This window comes from Arvicola amphibius, chromosome 9, assembly GCF_903992535.2.
Source record: "Arvicola amphibius chromosome 9, mArvAmp1.2, whole genome shotgun sequence".
Lineage (NCBI taxonomy): Eukaryota > Metazoa > Chordata > Mammalia > Rodentia > Cricetidae > Arvicola > Arvicola amphibius.
Genome location: NC_052055.2, coordinates 104,873,638 through 104,895,309, shown reverse-complemented (window position 1 = coordinate 104,895,309; position 21,672 = coordinate 104,873,638). Strand labels below are relative to the sequence as shown.

The 21,672-nt window shown below is 43.0% G+C and overlaps 2 protein-coding genes across 9 annotated transcripts in view; one reads left to right on the top strand and one right to left on the bottom strand.

Moving 5' to 3' along the window:
• The window catches only part of LOC119822245 (phenazine biosynthesis-like domain-containing protein 2), a 43,167-nt gene extending 31,296 nt beyond the window's left edge, over positions 1-11,871 (bottom strand). For both annotated transcript variants that reach the window (XR_005286757.1, XM_038341245.2), the window contains exon 1: positions 11,693-11,871. The gene's annotated coding sequence lies outside the window, so the exon portion shown is untranslated. The remainder of the gene's footprint in view (positions 1-11,692) is intronic.
• Positions 11,062-20,795, top strand: Hnrnph3 (heterogeneous nuclear ribonucleoprotein H3). Of its 7 annotated transcripts, none has more exons than XM_038341240.2 (10): positions 11,062-11,241; positions 16,510-16,644; positions 17,135-17,273; positions 17,789-17,973; positions 18,391-18,477; positions 18,665-18,780; positions 19,616-19,751; positions 20,013-20,108; positions 20,306-20,398; positions 20,500-20,795. In XM_038341240.2, the coding sequence occupies exons 2-10, from the start codon at positions 16,533-16,535 to the stop codon at positions 20,574-20,576; spliced, it is 1,041 nt and encodes a 346-aa protein (XP_038197168.1). In that variant the 5' UTR covers positions 11,062-11,241; positions 16,510-16,532; the 3' UTR covers positions 20,577-20,795. The 7 variants fall into 7 exon arrangements, with proteins under 7 accessions (XP_038197168.1, XP_038197170.1, XP_038197166.1 ...); XM_038341242.2 differs by having other exon boundaries at positions 11,065-11,222; XM_038341238.2 differs by lacking the exon at positions 11,062-11,241 and adding an exon at positions 11,567-12,005.
• The last annotated feature ends 877 nt before the right edge of the window (positions 20,796-21,672 follow it).

Below are 21,672 nucleotides of genomic sequence, written 5' to 3'. Positions count from 1 at the left end.
TAACCCTTAAGTGCTCCTACCTCTAAACTTCCTGCCTAATACATAGCAAATGTCCCAAAGATTCAAGCCATTATTACTAGAGTAGCAGCCAAAATAATGACTCTCCAAAGTTGTCCACATCATAACTTCCAAAACCCATAAGTGTGTTTTGTAACTAGCAAAAGGTTTAAGTTTAATCAACTAATTATTCTGAATTATCAAACCCTAGGAAAGAAAAGATTGGGTTATTTTTGTTTTTATTTTGGTTTTGGTTTTGGTTGTTTTTCGAGACAGGTTTCTCTGTGGAGTTTTGGAGCCTGTCCTGGAACTAGCTCTTGTAAACCAGGCCAGCCTCGAACTCACAGAGACCTGCCTGTCTCTGCCTTCTGAGTGCTGGGATTAAAGGCAATTTGTTTTTATAAAGTACTGGGGATTAAACCCAGGGCCTTAGGCAGACTAGGCAAGCACTCTCCCACTGAGCACTCCATCCAACGGGGATCTTTAATGGTGGATCTTGAATGTGTGTGTAAATGTGAAGGAGACTTTTGGTTGTCAGTTTGACTACATCTGGAATTAACTAATACCCAAGTGATTGGGCACACCTGTGAGGGATTTTTTTTTTAAATTAAATCATTTGAAGTGGGAAGACACACCTTTACTCCAGTTCTTTTGAGGTGCAAAGATCCCATTTAATCTGGGCCACACCTTCTGGTGGCAGCCTATATAAAGAACATGGGAGAAGGAAGCTTGCTGGTTTTGCCTGCTTGCTCTTGCTAGCAAGTTCAGTCCTTCACTGGCAGTAGAGCCTGCTTTTTCAGAATTCTGGCATATACTGAAGACCAGCTGAGACATCCAGCCTCATGGAGTCAACAACTTTTGGATTCTTGGAACTTCCACTGATAGACAGCCATTGTTAGATTAGCTAACCTAACAGCAAAACCAGCTGAGGAGACTCGCCATATGGTTCAAGGCCAACTTGATCTATATAACGAGTCTGGGGTAGCCTGAACTACAAAAAGATGCCCTCTCTCAAAAACAAATAAAATTGAAAAAGGGGGAGGGAAGGAGGGGTCAGAGGAAGAGGAGTAGGAAGAAGATTAGATTGTTCCAGATCCACCACTGATCTGAAACAATCTAATAGCCTCTGAAATAGGGTATGTTCAAGTGAATTACTGATGCAGGATTTCCCTCTGTATGCTGTGATTACCATTGGTTAATAAAGGAACTGCTTTAGGCCTATAGCAGAGCTATAGGAGAACAGAGCTAGGTGGGGAAAACTAAACTGAATGCCGGGGAAAAAAGGGCAGAGTCAGGAGAAGCCATGTAGCCCCACTGGAGACAGAGTCCAGAACTTTATCCAGTAAGCCACAGCCTCATGGCGATACACAGATTAATAGAAATGGGTTAAATTCATATGTAAGAGTTAGCCAATAAGAAGCTAGAGCTAATGGACCAAGCAGTGATTTAATTAATACAGTTTCTGTGTGGTTATTTTGGTTCTGAGCGGCCGGGATGAATAAGCGGCCTTCCTCCTACAAATTACAGCTTGGCTTCTGCTATTCTCCTGGCAGATCCCCAATAGCAAAGCTTTTTCTATTAACCTAATTCGGTTCACATAGTAAAAACAGCTTTTTCTCCAGAATTGTTTGTCAAAAACAGTCAACCAACTGTTTAACAACATTATGTCTGCCTGAGTTGGAGGGAAGTTACTGAGGCAAACAGTTGACTTTAAGCAAATATTTGCAAGAAACAGCACGAGCATGAGCTGTTGAGGAGTTTTTTGTTATTTTATTTTAATGTGCATGCATGTGCGCATCAATGCAAGGCAAAAAGAGGACACTGGATCCCCTAGAGCTGTAGTTACAGGGGTCTGTGAGCTGCCTGACGTGGGTGCTGGGACCTGAGCCCAAGGGCTCTGCAAAAATAGCAAATGCAGCTGGGCTTAGTGGTACACATCTTTGATTATAGCAGTGAGGAGGCAGAGACAGGTGGATCTCTGTGAGTTCGAGACCAGCCTGGTCTAAGTAGATAGTTCCTGGACAGCCAGGGATACATAATGATACCTTGTCTCCAAACAAAATAATAATAACAAAAATAAGCAAAAAAGCAGAACAAGCCAAAAATAACAAAACAGCACGTACTCTTACTGCTGAAAGCTCTGACTGACATGGGCTAGGAATGCAGTTCAGTGATAGAGGAATGGATTAGTATATGAGAGGCCTTGGGTTCAATTCTTACCACTGAAAGAAGAAAGAGCAAGGAGAAAAGCTCTGGTGTGTTCCTGGGGTTCTAGAAAGCAATGCACAGGTATAGGGCTCTGAATCTATCCTAAGACCTGAGAACATCCGTGAACACTTGAGAAGGCCTCAAACTGTTACCATAGACACCGGAAGCCTTTGTGTAAGCATAAAGTAACAAGAGTGGCAGTTATTTCTCCTCATTGTAACAAAGTAACGGAGCAGACAAGCTTACGTCTCTTGGAAGGTTTATTTTGTTTCCTTTTCACAGGGTTCAGGTACTATGTGGGTTAAGGGTGGAGAAGAGCAGATCTGGGGGTGGCAGCCAGGAAGCTGAGAGAGCATGCAATGAGGGGGGGTCTTATTGCATCCTCCTACCCACCCCTGTAAAGGATAACACTACTCACATGTGTTGGGTTGGGACCTCCAGCTCTCCTGCATGATCTGAGAAGCCCTACCTCTCCCTCTCCAAACCCTGCCCTTGCAGAGAATCTCCAACAAAGAAAAGGAGCCAAAAAAAAAAAAAAAAAAAAAAAGGTTAAGAATTCTTGCCAGCTGTGGTAGCTCCTCCACTGAAGTTGTCAGCAGCCCAAGTCTTGGCCTAAAGCATTCAGTTTTTGACCATACTTTGGCACAAACCCAGCTGTTGGCAGACACGTCATTACCCCTCACCTACAGGCTATAAGTCCTCCCTGCTTTAGTCCCTGCAAGTGACTTCTCCAGCCTCTGTCAGGAACAAATCATGGCTGTCCACTCTCCATACCTATTCAATATAGCCCTTGAGGTCTTAGCTAGAGCAATCAGACAACTGAAAGAGATCAAGGAGATACACATTGGAAGGGAAGGAGTCAAAGTATCTTTATTTGTAGATGGTATTATTTCACACATAAAAGACCCCCCCCCCCCAAAAAAAAAAACCTCCACCAGGAAACTTCTACAGCTGGTAAACAGGTTCAAGAAAAGTAGCAGAATACACCAGGTGATAGAGGTGCAATGCCTTTGACCCCAGCACTCAGGAGGCAGAGGTGGGGAAGCAGATCTCTGAGTTCCAAGCCAGCCTGGTCTACAAAGTGAGTTCCAGGACAGCTGGAGCTACACAGAGAAACCCTGTCCCAAAAAAGCCAAACCAAACCAAACCAACCAACCAACTAAAGTATCAGGATACAAATTAACTGAATAATCAGTAGCTTTCCTATATGTACATGACAAGCAAGGTAAGAAAGAAGTCAGGGAACAATACCTTTCACAATTGCCTGGTAGGGGGGCGGTAACTAACCAAACAAGGGAAGAATTCATACTATAAAAACTTAAAGACATTGAGGAAGATATCAGAAGATGGAAAGATCTCCCATACTCGTGGATCAGTAGGATTAATATAGTGAACATGGCCATCCTACCAAAAGTAATCTATAGCTTAAACACAATTCCATAAAAATTCCACACAATTCACAGAAATTTAAAGAACAATTTGCAGTATCACGAAGAAACACAAAACCTCAGATAGTCAAAACTGAATAATAAAAACTGCTAGTGATTTCATTACCCCCATGTCAAGCTGTGCTACAGAGCTATAGGAATATAAAAACAGCATGGTATTGGCATAAGAACAGACATGTTGATCAACAGACTTGAACTGAAGACCCAGACATAAGTCCACACACCTATGGACACCTGACTTTTGACAAAGAAGCCAGGAATTACGCACGGGGAAAAAAAAGACATCCAGTCAAACTGGATGTCTGCATGTAGAAGAATGCAAATAGATCCATATTGACCACCCTGCACAAAACTCAACTCCAAACGGATCAAGGACCTCAACATAAGGCCAAATACCTTGAATCTGATGGGAGAGAAAGAGAATAGTGTTGAACTCTTGGCAGAGGAAAAGACTTTCTGTACAGAACACCAATAGCACAAGCACTAAGATCAATAATTAATAAATGAGACCTCATAAAACTGAAAAGCATCTGTAAGTGGAAAAGAACAGCATCAGTCATTAAAAGTGGCAGCCTACAGAATGGGAAGAGATCTTTACCAACTATACATTCATTTAATATCTAAAATATGTGAAGAACTTTTTTTTTAAAAAAAAAAAGGACATCAAATGAACAAATAACCAAATTAAAAATGGGGCACAAAACTAAACAGTTCTCAAAAGAGGAAGCACAAGTGCTTGAGAAACACTCGAGGAATGTTCAACATCATTAGTCATCAGGGAAATGCAAATTAAAGCTACTTTGAGATTTCGGAATGTATCCAAGTCAGGATGGCCAAGAGCAGTAAGACAAATGACAAGTCCTACTGGTGAGGACTTGAGGCAAAAGACTCATCCGTTTCTGGCGGGAGCGCAAACTTGTACAGCTACTATGGGAATCAGTGTGATGGTTCCTCGGGAAGCTGAGAATAGATCTACCTCAAGATCATGCTCTACCACTCCCGGGCATCTCCCCAAAGGACTCCACATCCTACTACAGAGACCCTCGCTCATCCACGTTCATTGCTGCTCTAGTCACAATAGCCAGAAATTGGTTTTTTTTTTTTTTTTTTTTTTTTTTTTTTGGTTTTTCGAGACAGGGTTTCTCTGCAGCTTTAGAGGCTGTCCTGGAGCTAGCTCTTGTAGACCAGGCTGGTCTCGAACTCACAGAGATCTGCCTCCCGAGTGCTGGGATTAAAGGCGTGCGCCACCACCGCCCAGCTAATAGCCAGAAATTGGAAACTGCACAGATGTCCATCAGCTGATAATGAAAATGCGGTACATTTACACAGTGGAATATTATTCGGGTATTTTTTTAAAAAATCATGAAATTTGCAGTAAATGGGTGGAACTAGCAAAAATCTCACCCTAAGTGAGGTATCCCAGACCCCAAAAGACAAATATTGTATATATAGTCTCTCTTTTTAAAAAATATTTATTTATTTATTATGTATACAATAATCTGTTTGTGTGTATGCCTGCAGGCCAGAAGAGGGCACCAGACCCTATTACAGATGGTTGTGAGCCACCATGTGGTTGCTGGGAATTGAACTCAGGACTTTTGGAAGAGCAGGCAATGCTCTTAACCTCTGAGCCATCTCTCCAGCCCCTATATATATTCTCTTATATGTGGGCATTAGCTTTTGGTTTTTTTTTTGTTGTTGTTGTTTTTTGTTTTTTTTTTTTTTTTTTGGTGGAGGGGGTGTTTCAAGACAGAGTTTCTCTGTGTAGCCTTGGCTGTCCTGGAACTCACTTTTTAGACCAAGTTGGCCTCCTACCTCTGCCTCCTGAGTGCTGGGATTAAACACATGCGTCACCAGCTGCTTTTAAGCTTCTGATTGGCATACTACAATCTGTATAATCACAGAGGTTAGGTATAGAGTAAAGAACTAGGGGAAAGGGTACAGTCTCCCAAGGAAGGGGAATAGAATAGTCATGAAAGACAGGGAGAGACTGGAACAGAGTATTAAATGGAGAGAAGCAGGGAACAATTAACATTAAGGGAGAAGCAGGGAACAATTAACATTAAGGGCCATTGTTTAAAGGGTCACATGGAAACCTACTACAGTAGAAGCTTCTTAAAATATATACAGATAGGAAAGAAATCTAAATGGTTTTGCCAAATACAGGGGAGACAAAAGATGCCAGGTCTCCTGGAACCGGAGTTATTGTGGTTATGGGAGTCAGGTGTGGGTCTTCTGGAGGTGCAGCCAATGCTCTTAACCACCAAGCTTTCTTTTGTGTATGTGTTGGGGGATGTGTGTGCTTGCCATGAAATGTGTGTAGAAGTCAGAGGACAACTTGTGAGAGTTGGTTCTCTCTGTCTACCTGTAGGTCCCAGGGATCAAACTCAGCTTAGCTTGGTGGCTGGTACCTTACCCAATGAGCCATCTCTCTAGCCCTCGACACATTATTTAAGACATAGTACTAAAAAGTCTCTCCTGGGGCTAGAGAGATGTTTGCTCTTTTAAAGAGGACCCAGATTCGATTCCCAGCACCCATATGGCGGCTCACAACAGTCTGTAACTCCAGTTTCAGGGAATCTGACACCCTATCTGGTTTCCTTGGGCACCAGGCACACAAATGATGCATGAGCATACATGCAGGCAAAACACCCATACATATGAAATAACATCAGATGAAAAAATTAAGTCTCTATTGATTTCACTATCAAGTAGGTTTACATAAATGAAACCAAATTTATTAACAATGCCATAAACAAACTCAGGCCTCCCATTCCCTAATTAGGAAAGTTAAAGTTTGCCACTGATTTACCAAAGTAAAAGAAAAGCGTTACATTTTGTTCAATGGTTCTTCAATTCCTTGGTAAGTTGGGGAGATGGCTCAGTGGCTCGGAGGCTTGCTACACAAGGGTGGGGACCTGAGCTCCCAACCCTAGCACCTATGCATGTGTTTACTAGGTCTCGGTTATGCATGTGCGCACGCACACACACACACACACACCAATACACATATACTAACTTTTTCGGATTCTGGTAAAAATGAATTAAGGTCTCTACCACTAAGTGTAACTATCATTACTGTTTTTACATGAAAAAAACATAGGTACATATACATGAAACCTGTATTTATGTCTACCCCTAAAAGCTTTAAAACAGGGCTAGAGAGATGGCTTAGCAGTGACAAGTGCTCCCTGCCCTCGAAGAGGACCAGGGTTTGGTTCCCAGGACCCACAACTCCAGCTCCATGGGATCCAATGCCTCTGGCCTCCGAGGGCACCTGCAAGCACATAGCGCACATAGACTCATGCACACATGCACACATTCATACACCTAAATCTTGAAGAAAAAGAGAAGAAGCTTAGAAGTTAGGGGTGGTGATACACACTTGCCAATAAATAGCTTGTGGGGACTGAGCCTGTAGAATGGAGACTGCCAGAGGAGTCTGGGCTGAGTAACAAGTCTCCAAAAGTGGCACACATACAAAACTAGAAAATCGGGTTGAGAGAAATGGTCTATGCTGAATTTTCTGTACAGTGGCCCACTTACCTATTCTAAAAGCCACTGTGGTGATTCACCTTTTCTGCCACCACGCCCCCTTTGGCTCCCACAGTAATCACTGGAGCAGAATAAATGTTCAGCACTTGGAACTATTGTCAAAACTTAGTTGGGGGAGGGAGTTGAAAATATAGCTCATCAGGCAGAGTACTTGCCTTGCAAGCATAAAGACCTGAGTCTGAGCCCATGTAAAAGAGACCGGACATGGGGCAGAGACAGGAGACTCTCTGGGGGCTCTCTGGCCAGCTAGCCTACCTGGGCAAACCTAGGCCAGTGAGACTCTGTCTCATTAAGAGGTGTGTGGGGCAGCTGAGAGGGCTCAGCAGGTATAGGCACTTGCTGCTAAACCTAACACCCTACCACTTGGTAGGAGAGAACTGACCCCTGACCTTCACACCTGCAGTGCACACACACACACACACACACACATACACACAAAATGTTAAAAAGAAAAGATGCTAGTGGCCTCCGTGTACATACAAGCACAGGCACTCTCAAATACAGAGGATGAAGGAGTTAGGTGCCTTCTGCCATAAGGTTACCATTTGTTTACTTATAATCATACTAGATAAGGTTTTTTGGTTTCCACAATTCCCAGTGAAGTAATTTAAACAATCTCAAGAATGAAATCTTTGTCCAAAAGCCTTGACCCGAGAAACAATGATGGCCATCTGAAGGAGGTGGTCACTTTTCTAAAGACACCAGATAATTAGGACATAAATGGAAGCAGTAGCCTTCACAAAGCCGTTTCAGGGTTGCTGGTACAAGGCCATTAAACACCGATTAGACGCAACGCCACCACATTTCTGTAGCTTGTTTTGTTCTTGATTTGTTTTCATACAGACAAAATGGTTATGATAATCCCACATTAATGATACTCTGCAGTATCATTAGGGATATATGAACATTGACTGAAAGCTAGTTTTTAGCTAATGTGCTCTGTCTGCCCTAAGAGAATGCAATCTCTCCATTTCTCTTTCACTTTCAGGCAGGCCTTGCATGGAATTTTCCTCTCTTCATTCTGCCAGATTAATACGTGGTCACGTGTGCCTCACATTGTTTTCCTCTGGGAGGCTAGGAACTTCATTTCCTCCTCCTGCTTCATCCTTTCTCTCATTTTAAACTGTAACCAAAATCCATTTCGGGGGTCTCTCTGGTCTCAGTGCTACTGGAGAGCCCAGAAAGGAAGGAGAGGGAAAGAGAGGGGTGGCAGAGAGATGGGGGGAGGGGAGAGAATGGGGGAAAAAGAGAGGGGAGATCAAGAAAGCAGCTGGGAGCCCTGAGTTGTAACCGTCTCCATGGAAACAATTCCTTAGCGACCAGCCTGGAAACAGTTCTGTAGGCATCATTGGGGCAGCATGGTCCAATTGCACCAACCCTCACTAACAGGGGTCAGATGGGTGGGGGAGGAACAGGATTCTTTTCTTAACCAGTAAACTAAGATGCTAATAAAAATTACACCCCATAATACATCTTTAGACTAAAAGATTCCTACTTTCTGTAACAAACAGGCAAAAGGCCTTCTAAATTTTCATAGTGTTTGTAAAGAGTGCTCATCGTAAAGAAATTATGGGAAAAAATACCTCCAAAAGAAACATCACCATTGGGTGGAAAAGTCAGACACCGGAATCAGGAGACTGATCTGAGGATTGTCGCCCATAACCACACAAGTGTGTGCAAAGAACACCAAATTCATTTGGGCTGCAAGTACATTGACTTTCAGGTGAAGAAAGGGGATTACAGGATTCCACCTACCCAATCAGGCTGGAAGAATAAAGAAGCCATGTATTTAAACCCATGGAAGGAAGGCCCAGGGGAGAATTCATCCGAAGTGTGGAGCTGGGAGTTTTGCTAATAACCAATTACGTTTTAAAGGGAGACCATGCTTTAGGTCCTAACTTCAATCCCCAGCTATTAAAAGAAAGGGGAGACTTTAGGGGGCTTATAGTAACAATAGGATAACCAAGCTTCTGCAAGTCTCCAACCAATAAACTTCCTTGTAACCACAAAAAAAGGGTTTAGACCTAAATCACTCGGCTCTATCCCTTTTGGCAACTATTTTCCATGTTCTGAGATTAGGAACAGCATCTGTGAAGTGAGTACCACCTTTTAGGGCTGTACAGTTGTGTGGAGGGTAGAAGGGTCAGGAGTTCAAGGATATCGTTGACTACCCAAGAACAAAGACAATGAATTGCTTACCATGCCTAGCTCCAGTAAAGCTCTTAATAGACCCCAGTTATTACGGATTCTGTAACATATTTTGGTTTTCCTGTAATTATAAACACACTGCCCCCCACCCCTTTTCCTCTCAGGAATATTTTGGGTTAAGCCAGTAGGGCACTAGAGACATTTAAGTAACTCTGAAGCCGAATGGAAGCTGTGAAATGAGTTTCGGAACAGTCTCCGCACTCCGGTGAGCCTCTGCTGACGCAGCGATCCAAACCAGACCAAATCAGACCGAGTTAGAAAAAGCAGACCAGGTCTAATGAATAAAAACGCTCCTGAATGATTTCCCAGCTCCCCAGAGATGAGATGGGAAAGGAAGACCGGAAAACCACATGTCTGTTTTCTGGGTGCAGTTTAACTACCCTATGGGAGTGGTCTTGAGCATCTCTGGGGGAGGGGGTCATCACTTGGTGGGCTGAGATGCAGCAGGGTTTGGAGAGAGAAGGGAGAGGGGGCTTGGGATGGAGCTTCCACCCGAACATTCCAGACTCTTTGGAATATATGAATGCCAGGGTTGGGGTGAAGCTTCCACCCAAACATTTTCCATACCATAAACTAAATAATTGGCCTCCTGACTCCAGTCTAAACACACACACACACACACACACACACACACACACACACACACATCTCATGGTAAATAGAATCCATCCTACACTGCTTATGTCCCCATCGCACCGAGCCCCACTCCACTCCTAATGGGTTTCCCAGTGTCTTTAGCACCAAGAAATCTTTGAAGAGCACACTGAACGGTGACTGCAAGGTACCTACCCCCTTCACATTTACAACCTTAACCGGTCCTGCATGACCGGTGACTAAGCTCATCCTCTTTGCCCGTTAACTTGCTTTGTTCTAAGTCTCTTACCCCCACGATTGCTCTCTACCTTCCCACAGATTTTTTTTTGATGTGCCATTTGTGTTAAAACTTAAAAGGTCATAAATGTGTCATGAGTAACCTTGGTAGCAGCATGGAACCCCCAAAGTGTTTCGTACGCGTCTCCTGTACGCATAATTTTCAGGAACACCAAACTTTATATAGAAAACGAAGACAACTGCCACGAGCCACTGAGCTGTCACTGGGCTTAATGACGAGAAAAATTAAACATGGCAGGTAGGAAGGCAATCAAGAAGTCAAGGCTGGTTGGGCTAGGCTGGAGAGCAAAACCCCGGGCTAGGACCGAAATCCTGCTAGGTGTCTTTATATCTTTGCAGGAGAAACATCCCTTCTTTTTTCTGGTTGCGTAACGCAAACATGGTGGAAGAGAAAAGCCTTTCCCTGGTTTTTGGGGTGCAGAACCACGTGGCTCCCTCCACGCAGGGCAAGGGCGGGCCTTTACGCGGTGCATCCTCAGGGGAACAAAAAAGCGCTTTAGCAAACCGCGACGCCACGGTTCCTCAGAACCCACTCACGTCCTCCGGGGGGGAGGAACAAAGGCGAGCTCTGAGGATCTGACAGCGCACCGGGAAACCAGAGAGCCGCGGCGTCGCCGCAGCAGCCGGGCAGGCCCCTAGTGCGCAGGCGCGCCTCGCCCCGCCCCCACCGAGACCGGCTTGTCAGTCGAGTCTCGCGAGAGCGGCGCGGCCCGCCCGGGCGCTCTGCCCCGCCTCCTCCTCCTCGCTCGCTCCCTCCCATCCCCCCTCGCCAGTGTCTGCGCTGCGCAGCTCCATACGCGGTCGTCGCCGCCGGGGACGGTTGGGAGGGAGAGACCGTTGTCAGGAGCGCCACCCGCGGACGTAGCGGCCGTCCCTGCCCGCCCGTCGGAGCCGGCGTTACTAGAGCCCCACAGGGTATCTGAAGTAGAAGGGGGTAGGTTGGGCCGGCAGGTGCCGCGAACGGAGCCGGGAGAAGGCTGAGGAGCCCGGGAGCCGGTGAGGGAGCGTGGCGTCGGCTGGCCTCCGGGACTGTCTCCCTTCGGGAGGAAGGGCCAGCGCCGCGCTCTTCAGCCGCTCGCCCGCTCTCCCCCGCCGCTCGGCTGCCGCCATCTTGGGGCCGATAGCTGCCGGGTCGCCTTCCCGCCTTTCTCCGCTCGGGCTACTTTGTCGTCCCCAGCTCGCGGAAAGTGTTGGGAAGGCCGGGGGTCCTGTGTGGGCGGGGGGCGACGGGGGAGGGGGGACTAGCTCTCCGGTAGGAATGAGGGTGGGGGAGCTCGGCGAGCAGGGACGGCGGGGCGGCGGGTCGCGCTCCCGGTGGAAATGGCGCCCGGCGCGGCCCGGCCTCCCACAGCGGCCTCCGTCCTCCGTGGCCTCGAAGGGACTACCTGGGCTGGCGGGGCGGCTAGTGACTGCTGACGCAGATCCCCAGGATGAGACAGGTAGAGCCGGTGGAAGGTGAAGCCAATGGCGGCGAGGGCGCTCCACTGGCAGATGCAGGACAAAGGCGGACACGGTGGTCCTTTGTGATCCCGCCGCTCGGTGGCCGAGGCCTTTTCTCCCGGCCTGGCCGAGGGCCGGAGGCGGGGCGTCCCTCTAGTTCTCTGGTCTCTAGGGCGAGTAGGTAAACGGAAAGTCTCCGGGAGGAGAGAAAGGACGCTTAGCCGGCCTTTGTAGTCCCGATTTGGAGCTGCGGAAAGAGTACGTACACATCGCCAAAGGATTTTTTTTTCCCACATTAGATGTTTACCAAGACCTTAATTTTGTAAGAGAAGGAGTGATTTAGGATGAAATGGGTGTGTTTCAAATACAAAGTCCGGGTGAACTACGGGACTGCTTTTAGGCCAGAGTGGCTGGTTCAGCAACGTTTTCTGTAGTTAGTTCTCCAGGAGTTGTGTTTTGTGTCGACTTGTAATTAAAGCCGGAAATCAGCTATATTTGTTTTCATTTGATGGCTAGGCATGTTTAAAACAAAGTGTCGAACTGTGATGTTTTGAACCAAAGGAATGGTCTAGCGTGTTTTGGGTCCTTAAATCAGAACTGTGTCGGTGATTTCCATTGAAGATGGGTTATAAAAAGGAAAAAGAATATCCTGAACCTGAAAGTTAGCTTGCAGTAGTGCCCATGCCACCTAGAACAGGCAGATCCTTAATGGCCTTTGAAAAATCAAAGGACTCAGATCCAGTTTGGAAAGAACTAAGTGATATGCCCACATTTTCTTAATTGGATTGCATTGTAAACAGCTTTTTGTTGTTTTTTGAGAGAGGCTCTTGATAGTAGCTTGCAACTGGGTATGTCCAGGAGGCTGCCCGCTGAGTCTCTGCCTCTGCCTACTAGATGGTTTTGTTTTGAGGTAGAGTCCCTTAGACTGCTTCGAGGATCTTGATGTGTCTGCCTCCTAACTGCTGGGATGGCAGCTATGAGCCACCACACTGTTTATAACGTCCATTAACTTCTGTTTAAAGTGGTATTCTATGGACTTCAGTGCATTACTAGTTGTCAGACTACCACAGCTCAGTTTAAAAAACACTTTTACCATTTCAAAAAGATGTACGTACTAACAGTCATTCCATATGCTGACCTGTTCTATTTCAGTCACAGATCATGTTTATTTTTTATAGATTTTTATGTTCTTGGTATAAACTGGAATAGTATGTAGTCTTTTGTGACTGAAATTTTTGCTTTCTTTAGGAAGTTGTATTTAAAGTCTCAAAAAGTTGGCTTCTTTTTAACTGCTAGTATTTTCAATTGGTACTAACACTTGGAGGTTTTCTGATAGTGTTTCCCTGCTTACCCAGGCCAGTCTGGGATTCCTGGGCTCAAACCACCCTTCTGCTTTAGCATCCACTGTAGGTGGACCATAGGCAAGGTGCTACATCTGTGATGCTCTTGGATTTGGGGGTGGTGTAACTCAGGTTGGTCTCCCTGTCTCAAGGTCTAGAATAGAATTAGGGGCCTGAGAACGCTGGGATCCCTAAAGCAGATAGTAGTTAGCAAAGAAAGGTTGGAGTGGAGTATTCTAAGTAGTGAACAGTTGCATAACCTCTGAAAGCTTTATTAAGGTCTCAAAACAAATTGGCCATAATGTTTTCGTAGGATTCTAGACTTGAGTTTAAAGGTATGTTAGAGTAAGGCTGTTTCCTCGCTGTCTTTGACTTGGAGTGGAATGTCACCCTGGGAGATAGTTTGGTCCAAATCTTTTTTTTTTTTGTTTTTTTGTTTTGTTTTTTTTGTTTTTTCGAGACAGGGTTTCTCTGTAGTTTCTAGAGCCTGTCCTGGAACTAGCTCTTGTAGACCAGGCTGGCCTCGAACTCAGAGATCCGCCTGCCTCTGCCTCCTGAGTGCTGGGATTAAAGGCGTGCGCCACCACCGCCCGGCGTTTGGTCCAAATCTTGTTGGCTTTTCCAGTAAATTTTGTTAACTGAAGTCAAGAACTGATGAGTAAAAATTTTGCTATAACCTCCACGTTACACTGAAGTATGAGTGTATACTAGCACATACACAGATTAAATAAAAGCAGTTGTTTATGGTTTTCAGATGTAGTTGGTTTTATGGAGCATCTTGTTGGTTTTACAGCAGTGGTTCTCAGTGGGTTCACTGATACCATTGGAAAATACAGGTGTTTATAATTCATAACAAACAAAATTACAGTTATGAAGTAGCAGCAAAAATAATTTTATAGTTTATGAGAAACTATCAAAGGGTTGAAGCATTAGAAAGGTTGAGAACCACTTCTTTACAGGGTCCATAAATTCTAATTGTCAAAGGTGAATTTTTAGCTGAAGCAGATTAGAACTACATAATATAAATATTCTTGTAAAACACAGCAGTGGGTGCCAATACCTCACTTGCCTACTGCTGTTTTTTCAAGATAGGGTTTCTATGTGTAGTCCTGGCTGTCCTCTGCCAGCCTCTGCCTCCTGAGTGCTGGGATCAAAGGCACACACGACCATCACCACTGCCGCCCAGCAGTTAATGCTGTATTTTATAGTGAATACCAGGCTCAGAAATGGAATGTTTTAAGTAGCCATCGAATGGCAGATTAGTGAGCCATTCAACCTCATGATGCCCCCCCCCCCTTTTTTTGAGATAGTCTCACTATGTGAACTTGGCTGACTTTGAATTCAGAGCCTGCTAATGTCTCCCAGATGCTGGGATCAAAGACATGTGTCACCATGTAGGGCCTCATGCTTTCTTTTAAATCAAGTGCACTGAAGAATTACTTATGATGTCAATTTTTAAATTGTGTTTTCACCATTTTAGTTCTGTCAAGAGTGGCACCTTCCACGGGCTTTGCTTTAAAGATGGGCCTGTATTTTCTTTCAGCGAGGTTTGAGGTTCAGTCACTAGTACACACAAAACGCAAATGCTGATGATATACACATTAATAACCACTGGAATAGAAGTTAAACATTGTCTTACTTTAATACATGTATTATTGGGGGAAAGGTGTTTAGAATGTAATCCAAGGGTTGACACATGACAGACATTTACTCTATCATTGAACTATATCCTTGGGTTCATTGATGCACCCTGGTTTTTGTGACAGTTTTTCTGTGTAGCCCTGGTTGTCCTGTAGATCAGGCTGACCTTGAACTCACATACCCACCACCTCTGCCTCCAAAGTGCTGAGTTAAAGGCATGCTTGTGCCACTATGCCAAGTTCTAAAATACCTTTTTGTTTTTGTTTTTGTTTTTTTTCCCTCCAAGACAGGGTCTCACAATGTAGCCCTGGCTGTCCTGGAACTCACTATGTAGACCAAGCTGAGTTCAAATTCAGAGATCTGCCTACCTTTTCCACCCCCCAACCACCACCCATCCCATATCCCCGCCCCCACCCCCCCACAACTCACTCTTTCCTTCCTTCAAAAATAAAGAGTATGGCCTTGAATTCCTGAACATCTTGCTTCAGCCTCCCAGGGCTAGGGTTGTAGGAGTAAGTGCTGCCATGTGATTTTAAGAAAATTAGAATTGTTAACTCTGTAGATGCTGCCTCTAACAGATGATGTGGAATTAACCATTAGTGAATGGTGTTGATATACCGTCAAGCCTAAAGGAATCAAGTGAAAAAAGTTTTTTTGTTGACGGGAGGTGGTGGTGAGGGAAAGATTGGAGTATTCAGGTGAGTGGATTCCTACAGCTGTGTAGTGAAATGAGCAAGGACTGGTAAGTTCTCCACAGCTGCGGAACTTCTGCATTAGCCTCTAAAAATATTCTGGAATTTTAAAAGGAAAGTGGCTGCCTCTAGGGAAGAATGTGTGTTGGGGGGGGGGGATTGAGGGGGCTTCATGCTGTGCTTTTTAAGTGCCCTGTGTCACTGTGTTAAATCTGCTTGGCTAAAAAAAGTTAAGAGGCTGAGCATAATCGGAGTGGTGGCACTCCGTTCCAGCTGGGCTGAGAGGCAGGCAGGCAGGCATCAGTGATTCAAAACCAGGCTGGTTCTTGGTCACCCTGTCTTAATCAAAAACAAAAAAAGATGTTACTGTTGAAAGGTACCCATCTGGGTGCTTGTTGAAGCAGTTTCCTTATAGTCCCAGCTGGTCTCAAACTCAATCCTTCTGCCTTAGCTCCCGAGTACTGAGATCTTGGGCGTGTACTATCTATCATATTCCACATAGCATTTGGGTTTCAGTAGCGTTTTACTTGTTTTCTTTTGTTTTTGAGACAGGGTCTTGTAGTGCCCTCCCATTACTGGTGTAGTCAAAGATGACCTTGAGGTCCACCTAGGTACTGTGTTTTTTTATGCTCAAACCTCAATATGAATAGATGGCTATATTATATACACCTTTTATGTGATTATTCTTAAGCATTTTGCAGTTGGGCTGGTGACTCAGGTAATCTTAGCACTCCTAGCTATTGGTACACTGACACCCTGTCTGCAAAACAAAACAAAAAAATCCGGTAGCTTTGGGTCAAAAGTTTTTTTTTTTTTTTTTTTTTTTTTTAAGAAGTGAGTGGCCTGTGGAAAAGGTGTGCCACAACAGATCTTACTCTGGTGGTTCAGGGTTGTTTGGTAGGGGAGGGGTGAGTTTCACTACCTTTCCCTGCCCCACCCCAAAGTAGAGTTTTTATAATAGAGCACTGTGTTGCTGGTTGTTGTAGGAATTGCATGCATGCATTCCTCGCTGTGACACTTGAGAGGTGTTCAGATCTTGGTAAGAGGGTGTTGTGATTGACTGCTTTATGTGCTTGTTTATTTTCATAGCACTTAAATCAAGCGATATTGAGATGGATTGGGCTATGAGACATAATGGCCCAAGTGACGCTAGCGATGGGACAGTGCGGCTTCGAGGACTGCCATTTGGTTGCAGCAAAGAGGAAATAGTTCAGTTCTTTCAAGGTACCTCTAGCACTAGTCAAAGTTTAGTAGTATTTTAACTGTATGTGTTTTTTATTAGATGGTTTTTAATTTATAAAACCCGTTTTATTTTGGAACTAAATTTTGTGGTAATCTGGGTTATATAATAAAATGGGAACTGTGCTCCAGTTAATATTCCATAGAGAATGTATAGGCTATGTAAACATTGATTAATGTACAGTATAGTTAACTGAGAATAACTATGGTGACATGGGCTATGAGTTATCATTGGGAGCACAGTTAAATATGTAGTTTTTCATGTAGTGGGCTTTTAGAAGTATAATTTTAAGACACTGGTCACAGAAAATATTTAATCCAATGATACTTGAAAAATATTCCATTTGTATTATGGGGTGATGGGAAACTACGCGTTTTGTTTTGTTTTGACTTGTTTTAAATATTTGATTCAGATGGGAATGTTTCAGCCTTTAACACTGTTCCCCTTGATGGGGTATTTGTCCTTGGGTTAAAGGGTTGGAAATCGTGCCAAATGGGATAACATTGACGATGGACTACCAGGGGAGAAGCACAGGGGAGGCCTTCGTGCAGTTTGCTTCAAAGGAGATAGCAGAAAATGCTCTGGGGAAACACAAGGAAAGAATAGGGCACAGGTGGGGATGGAGAGTTTGGGATGGTGTTAAATTTTTATTTTTGGGGGTTGTGGGTCACTATTGCTTAAATGGGGGGGTAACCATAACATTTTCTGGGGGTAGTTTTAAAGAATTGATAATTACCTAAATTTAACATGGAAACTACAGATTTGGGTGGGGAATTAATGCTAATAGTTTAAATTAAAATTAGATTATCTGTTTCCATTTCTTTGTAGGGTGTTGTTAAATTTGTTTTTGTATAATCACCTGTTTTTCTTACATATCTATCTTGTACTAAAGGAAACAAACTAAAAATATATTCATAATTCAGTGTTTTCAAATGACTCATTTGTCTATGTAAAACTTAAATATTTAATTATTTAAGTTTGTAGGTGTAAAAATGTTACCTTATGGCTTATTTAGGCAATTTAAATTGGGTTATGTACCTAGATATAGACAAACTGCATTTTGCCCAGTATCTAATTACTCTCTAATACATCCATGCTGAAACATGTACTTTAACCCTTTTAAAATAGGTACATTGAGATCTTCAGGAGTAGCAGGAGTGAAATCAAGGGATTTTATGATCCACCAAGAAGATTGCTGGGACAGCGACCGGGACCATATGATAGACCAATAGGAGGACGAGGGGGTTATTATGGAGCTGGGCGTGGAAGTATGTATGACAGACTGCGACGAGGAGGTGATGGATGTGATGGTGGTATGTGTAGCTAATGAGCAAAGGTTCTGTTGTCGTTTTCTTGATGTTCCTGACACTTGGTCAAGAAATACAGAAATGGCAGTAATTTCAGTACCTACGAGGTTTTAAAACCTGTTCATGAAATTATGTGTGGAACTTGATTGATGCACATATTAACACCTAGAAAATGTAATGTAGAAACGAAAGTAAAGATAACTGGCATGTTTCTTGGCATAAAGGTGAAATTTGGTTTTCATGTTATGTTTGAATTTATCCTGTGGTTATTTACATTTCCATCAAGGGTTAACTACTTTTCTCATGTGCTTAAGCTGCAAACATCAATGAAGAAGCTAAAACTGTTGACTACAAAATGACTTTGTAAATTAGCTTACAAAATAAATTACTCAGGATGGTATTTTTTTCCTTTTATTTGCACAGGCTATGGAGGTTTTGATGACTATGGTGGCTATAATAATTATGGCTATGGAAATGATGGCTTTGATGACAGAATGAGAGATGGAAGAGGTAAACTAAGAATACTGTCATGCTGAAGTAAATTTTATTGTTTCCTTAGTAAGCTTCCAGTAGTAATTAGACAACTCTTTGAAGTAATTAGGCAACTTTGGTAAGCTAATGGAGACTTGTGTTGTTGCACTGGCTTATTGATTTGTATGTATATACTTACCTGAACCCACGATGGTTTATAATCTAGGCATGGGAGGACATGGCTACGGTGGAGCTGGTGATGCAAGTTCAGGTTTCCATGGTGGTCATTTTGTACACATGAGAGGGCTGCCTTTTCGTGCGACCGAAAATGATATTGCTAATGTAAGTGTGGTTCATAGTGGGTATTTTTTACTTATTATTCTTGGTGGGGAGGTCTCATTGTAGCCCAAACTGGATTAGAATATAGAAATCCTAATTTGGCTTTGAGCATGTTAGAATTACAGACAGACACCATGCCTTATCTATTTTGTTAAGATTCAAGCTAGGATTGTCACTTAGTGATAGATTATTTACTTAATATGTACGTAGGTGTTTGTGTCCCTTATATACTGACCTATGTGAGGTTTTAAGCAGGTTTAAAAAATGTATTAAAAAAAAAACTCAGTTAAGAATAGTCAGTCAAGGGCTGGAGAGATGGCTCAGAGGTTAAGAGCATTGCCTGCTCTTCCAGAGGTTTGGTACCCTCTTCTGGCCTGCAGGCATACACACAAACAGAATATTGCACACGAATGAATGAATGAATGGTCAGTCAATCAGATAGGAATTCGCCTTTAGCAATAGGGTCTGGAACAACCCCAAATTTCAAGATAACTCCTAACACCTTGCACATGAGCCAGTTTCAAATTTTTTGTTTAAAAAATTGCCTTACTTTAAAAGCTCCCTGAGTTTGAGGCCAGCCTGGTCTATAAGAGCCAGTTCTAGGACAGTCACCAAAGCTACACAGAGAAACCCTGTCTTGAAAAAGAAAAAAATAAAAATAAAATATAGTCCTTCTCTATGTGAGCCAAGTTGACCACCTCTGTAGTAAAGGATGACACTCTACCTCCACAATGCTGGAGCCCGATAGACTCTCAATAGTTTATTTTAGTGGATTAGGGAAAAAATTATGTGCCTAATTTTAATAATTGAAATTTAAAATTGAATAACTTTTATTTAGTTCTTCTCACCACTCAATCCAATACGAGTTCATATCGACATTGGAGCTGATGGCAGAGCAACAGGAGAGGCAGATGTAGAGTTTGTGACACATGAAGATGCCGTGGCTGCCATGTCTAAAGATAAAAACAACATGCGTAAGTGGTGTCTTTGGCATGCTTCTGTTTTATAGATGTGTGCAGTTTATGAAATAATTACTTGTTAAAATGCTTGTTGTAGATCTTAGGGCTTAAAATTAATTTGATATAGTAATAATGTTTAGACTTTAATGGATGCCTAAAATAGTCCTTTGTGTGGAACAGCCTGCTTTTTAAATATAATTGACCTTTAATTAATATTTGCTCCAATATTCCCTTCTCTACTCTTCTTACCTTTTTTTCCACTCCTCTTTTTTAAAGAACATCGATACATTGAACTCTTCTTAAATTCCACCCCTGGAGGTGGCTCTGGAATGGGAGGTTCTGGAATGGGAGGCTATGGCAGAGATGGAATGGGTATGTATACTTTTGTATTTGAGACGGGTTCATCCTGCTCTGTAGCCCCTGCTAGCCTGAAACTCAAAATCCTCCTGCCTTGGTGTTTTGGTGCTTTGGCATATCCTTCCCAAACCTGGGTTTATAAACTTTTTTAGAATAAGCAGTGTTGGCTACTTTGGAAACCATCTTTTGGTTTGTTTGTTTTAAATGTGCAGATAATCAAGGAGGATATGGCTCTGTTGGGAGAATGGGAATGGGGAACAACTACAGTGGAGGATATGGCACTCCTGATGGCTTGGGAGGTTATGGTAAGTCAGGTTTTGTATTGGCAATGTCTTTCACTTAAAATATAAATATGGTGATGTGCATGGACATCTCCTGACGGGTGGTTCTTAAATGTCTTCTTAAGGTCGTGGTGGTGGAGGCGGTGGAGGTTACTATGGGCAAGGTGGAATGAGTGGAGGTGGATGGCGTGGGATGTACTGAAAACACCACCACCAACGTACAAGTCCTAACAACAACATCTGTCTACTAGACTTTCTTACGGATTTAATTTCTTTTGTATTTCAAGAACTTTATAATGACTGAAGGAATGTGTTTTCAAGATATTATTTGGTAAAGCAACAGATTGTGATGGAAAAATCTGTTTTCTGTAGGTTTTATTTGTTGCATACTTTGACTTAATAAATTTTTATATTGAAACCACTGATGTTGCTACTTTTTATATATAGGTACTCTTAAAGATGTGTTGCCTTCATAAGATTTGGGATGATGTATTTTACTGTTAGCTCTACAAAAAGTAGCATAGTGCAGTGTGAGTGGACAAGACTGCAAGTCTTAGCACACATCTGGGATGGATAGAGCTTGGTAGTTAGCTAGCTTTCTTTCCTGGACACCCTGTAAATAAAAAGCCTAAAGATGCATTCAGGTGGCTTCAGGAATATAAGTTCAGTTAATTCTGCATTCTCTTTTCAATCTCATTTATGAAGCATAGCTCTGAATAATTTTGTAAGAGAGGTATCTGGATTCTAAATAGTCACAATTATGTGTTATGAATTATGAACCCAGGGACATGTGAGTAGTAGTTGAAATTATAGCCCTAGATTTTAAAATCCTCATAGCACTTGCCCAAGATACCAAAAATGTTTCCAAAATTTGAGTTTGTTGGAGTAGCTAAGAATTCTTATTGATGGCAGAACTCGATGTAAATACACGGGTATTTACTATAATAGATGTATTCTTGTGTTTTCAGTTTCTCACCCAAGAAAACAGGGTTTTTAAATTGTGTAAATGACTGTATTTAGGAAAATGTAAAACAATGCTACAGCTGGGTTTTGCATCTGATACTGGTTTTGAGTATTTAAGCTTTGTTTAGCAAGGGAAGGGTGCTTTCTAATCTTAACACTTTGATCAATGTGGCTTTTCCCTAAATTGGCTAATGGATCAGATTGAAACCTGTCAATGTGAACTCAGTTATTGAACTTGTTACTTGTTTTTTTGCTAGAAATATTATTCATTTAATAAATGTCAACATGGGAGATAAAGGTATGTTGTCTGTTCTAGAATGCTTTGTGTCAGTTAT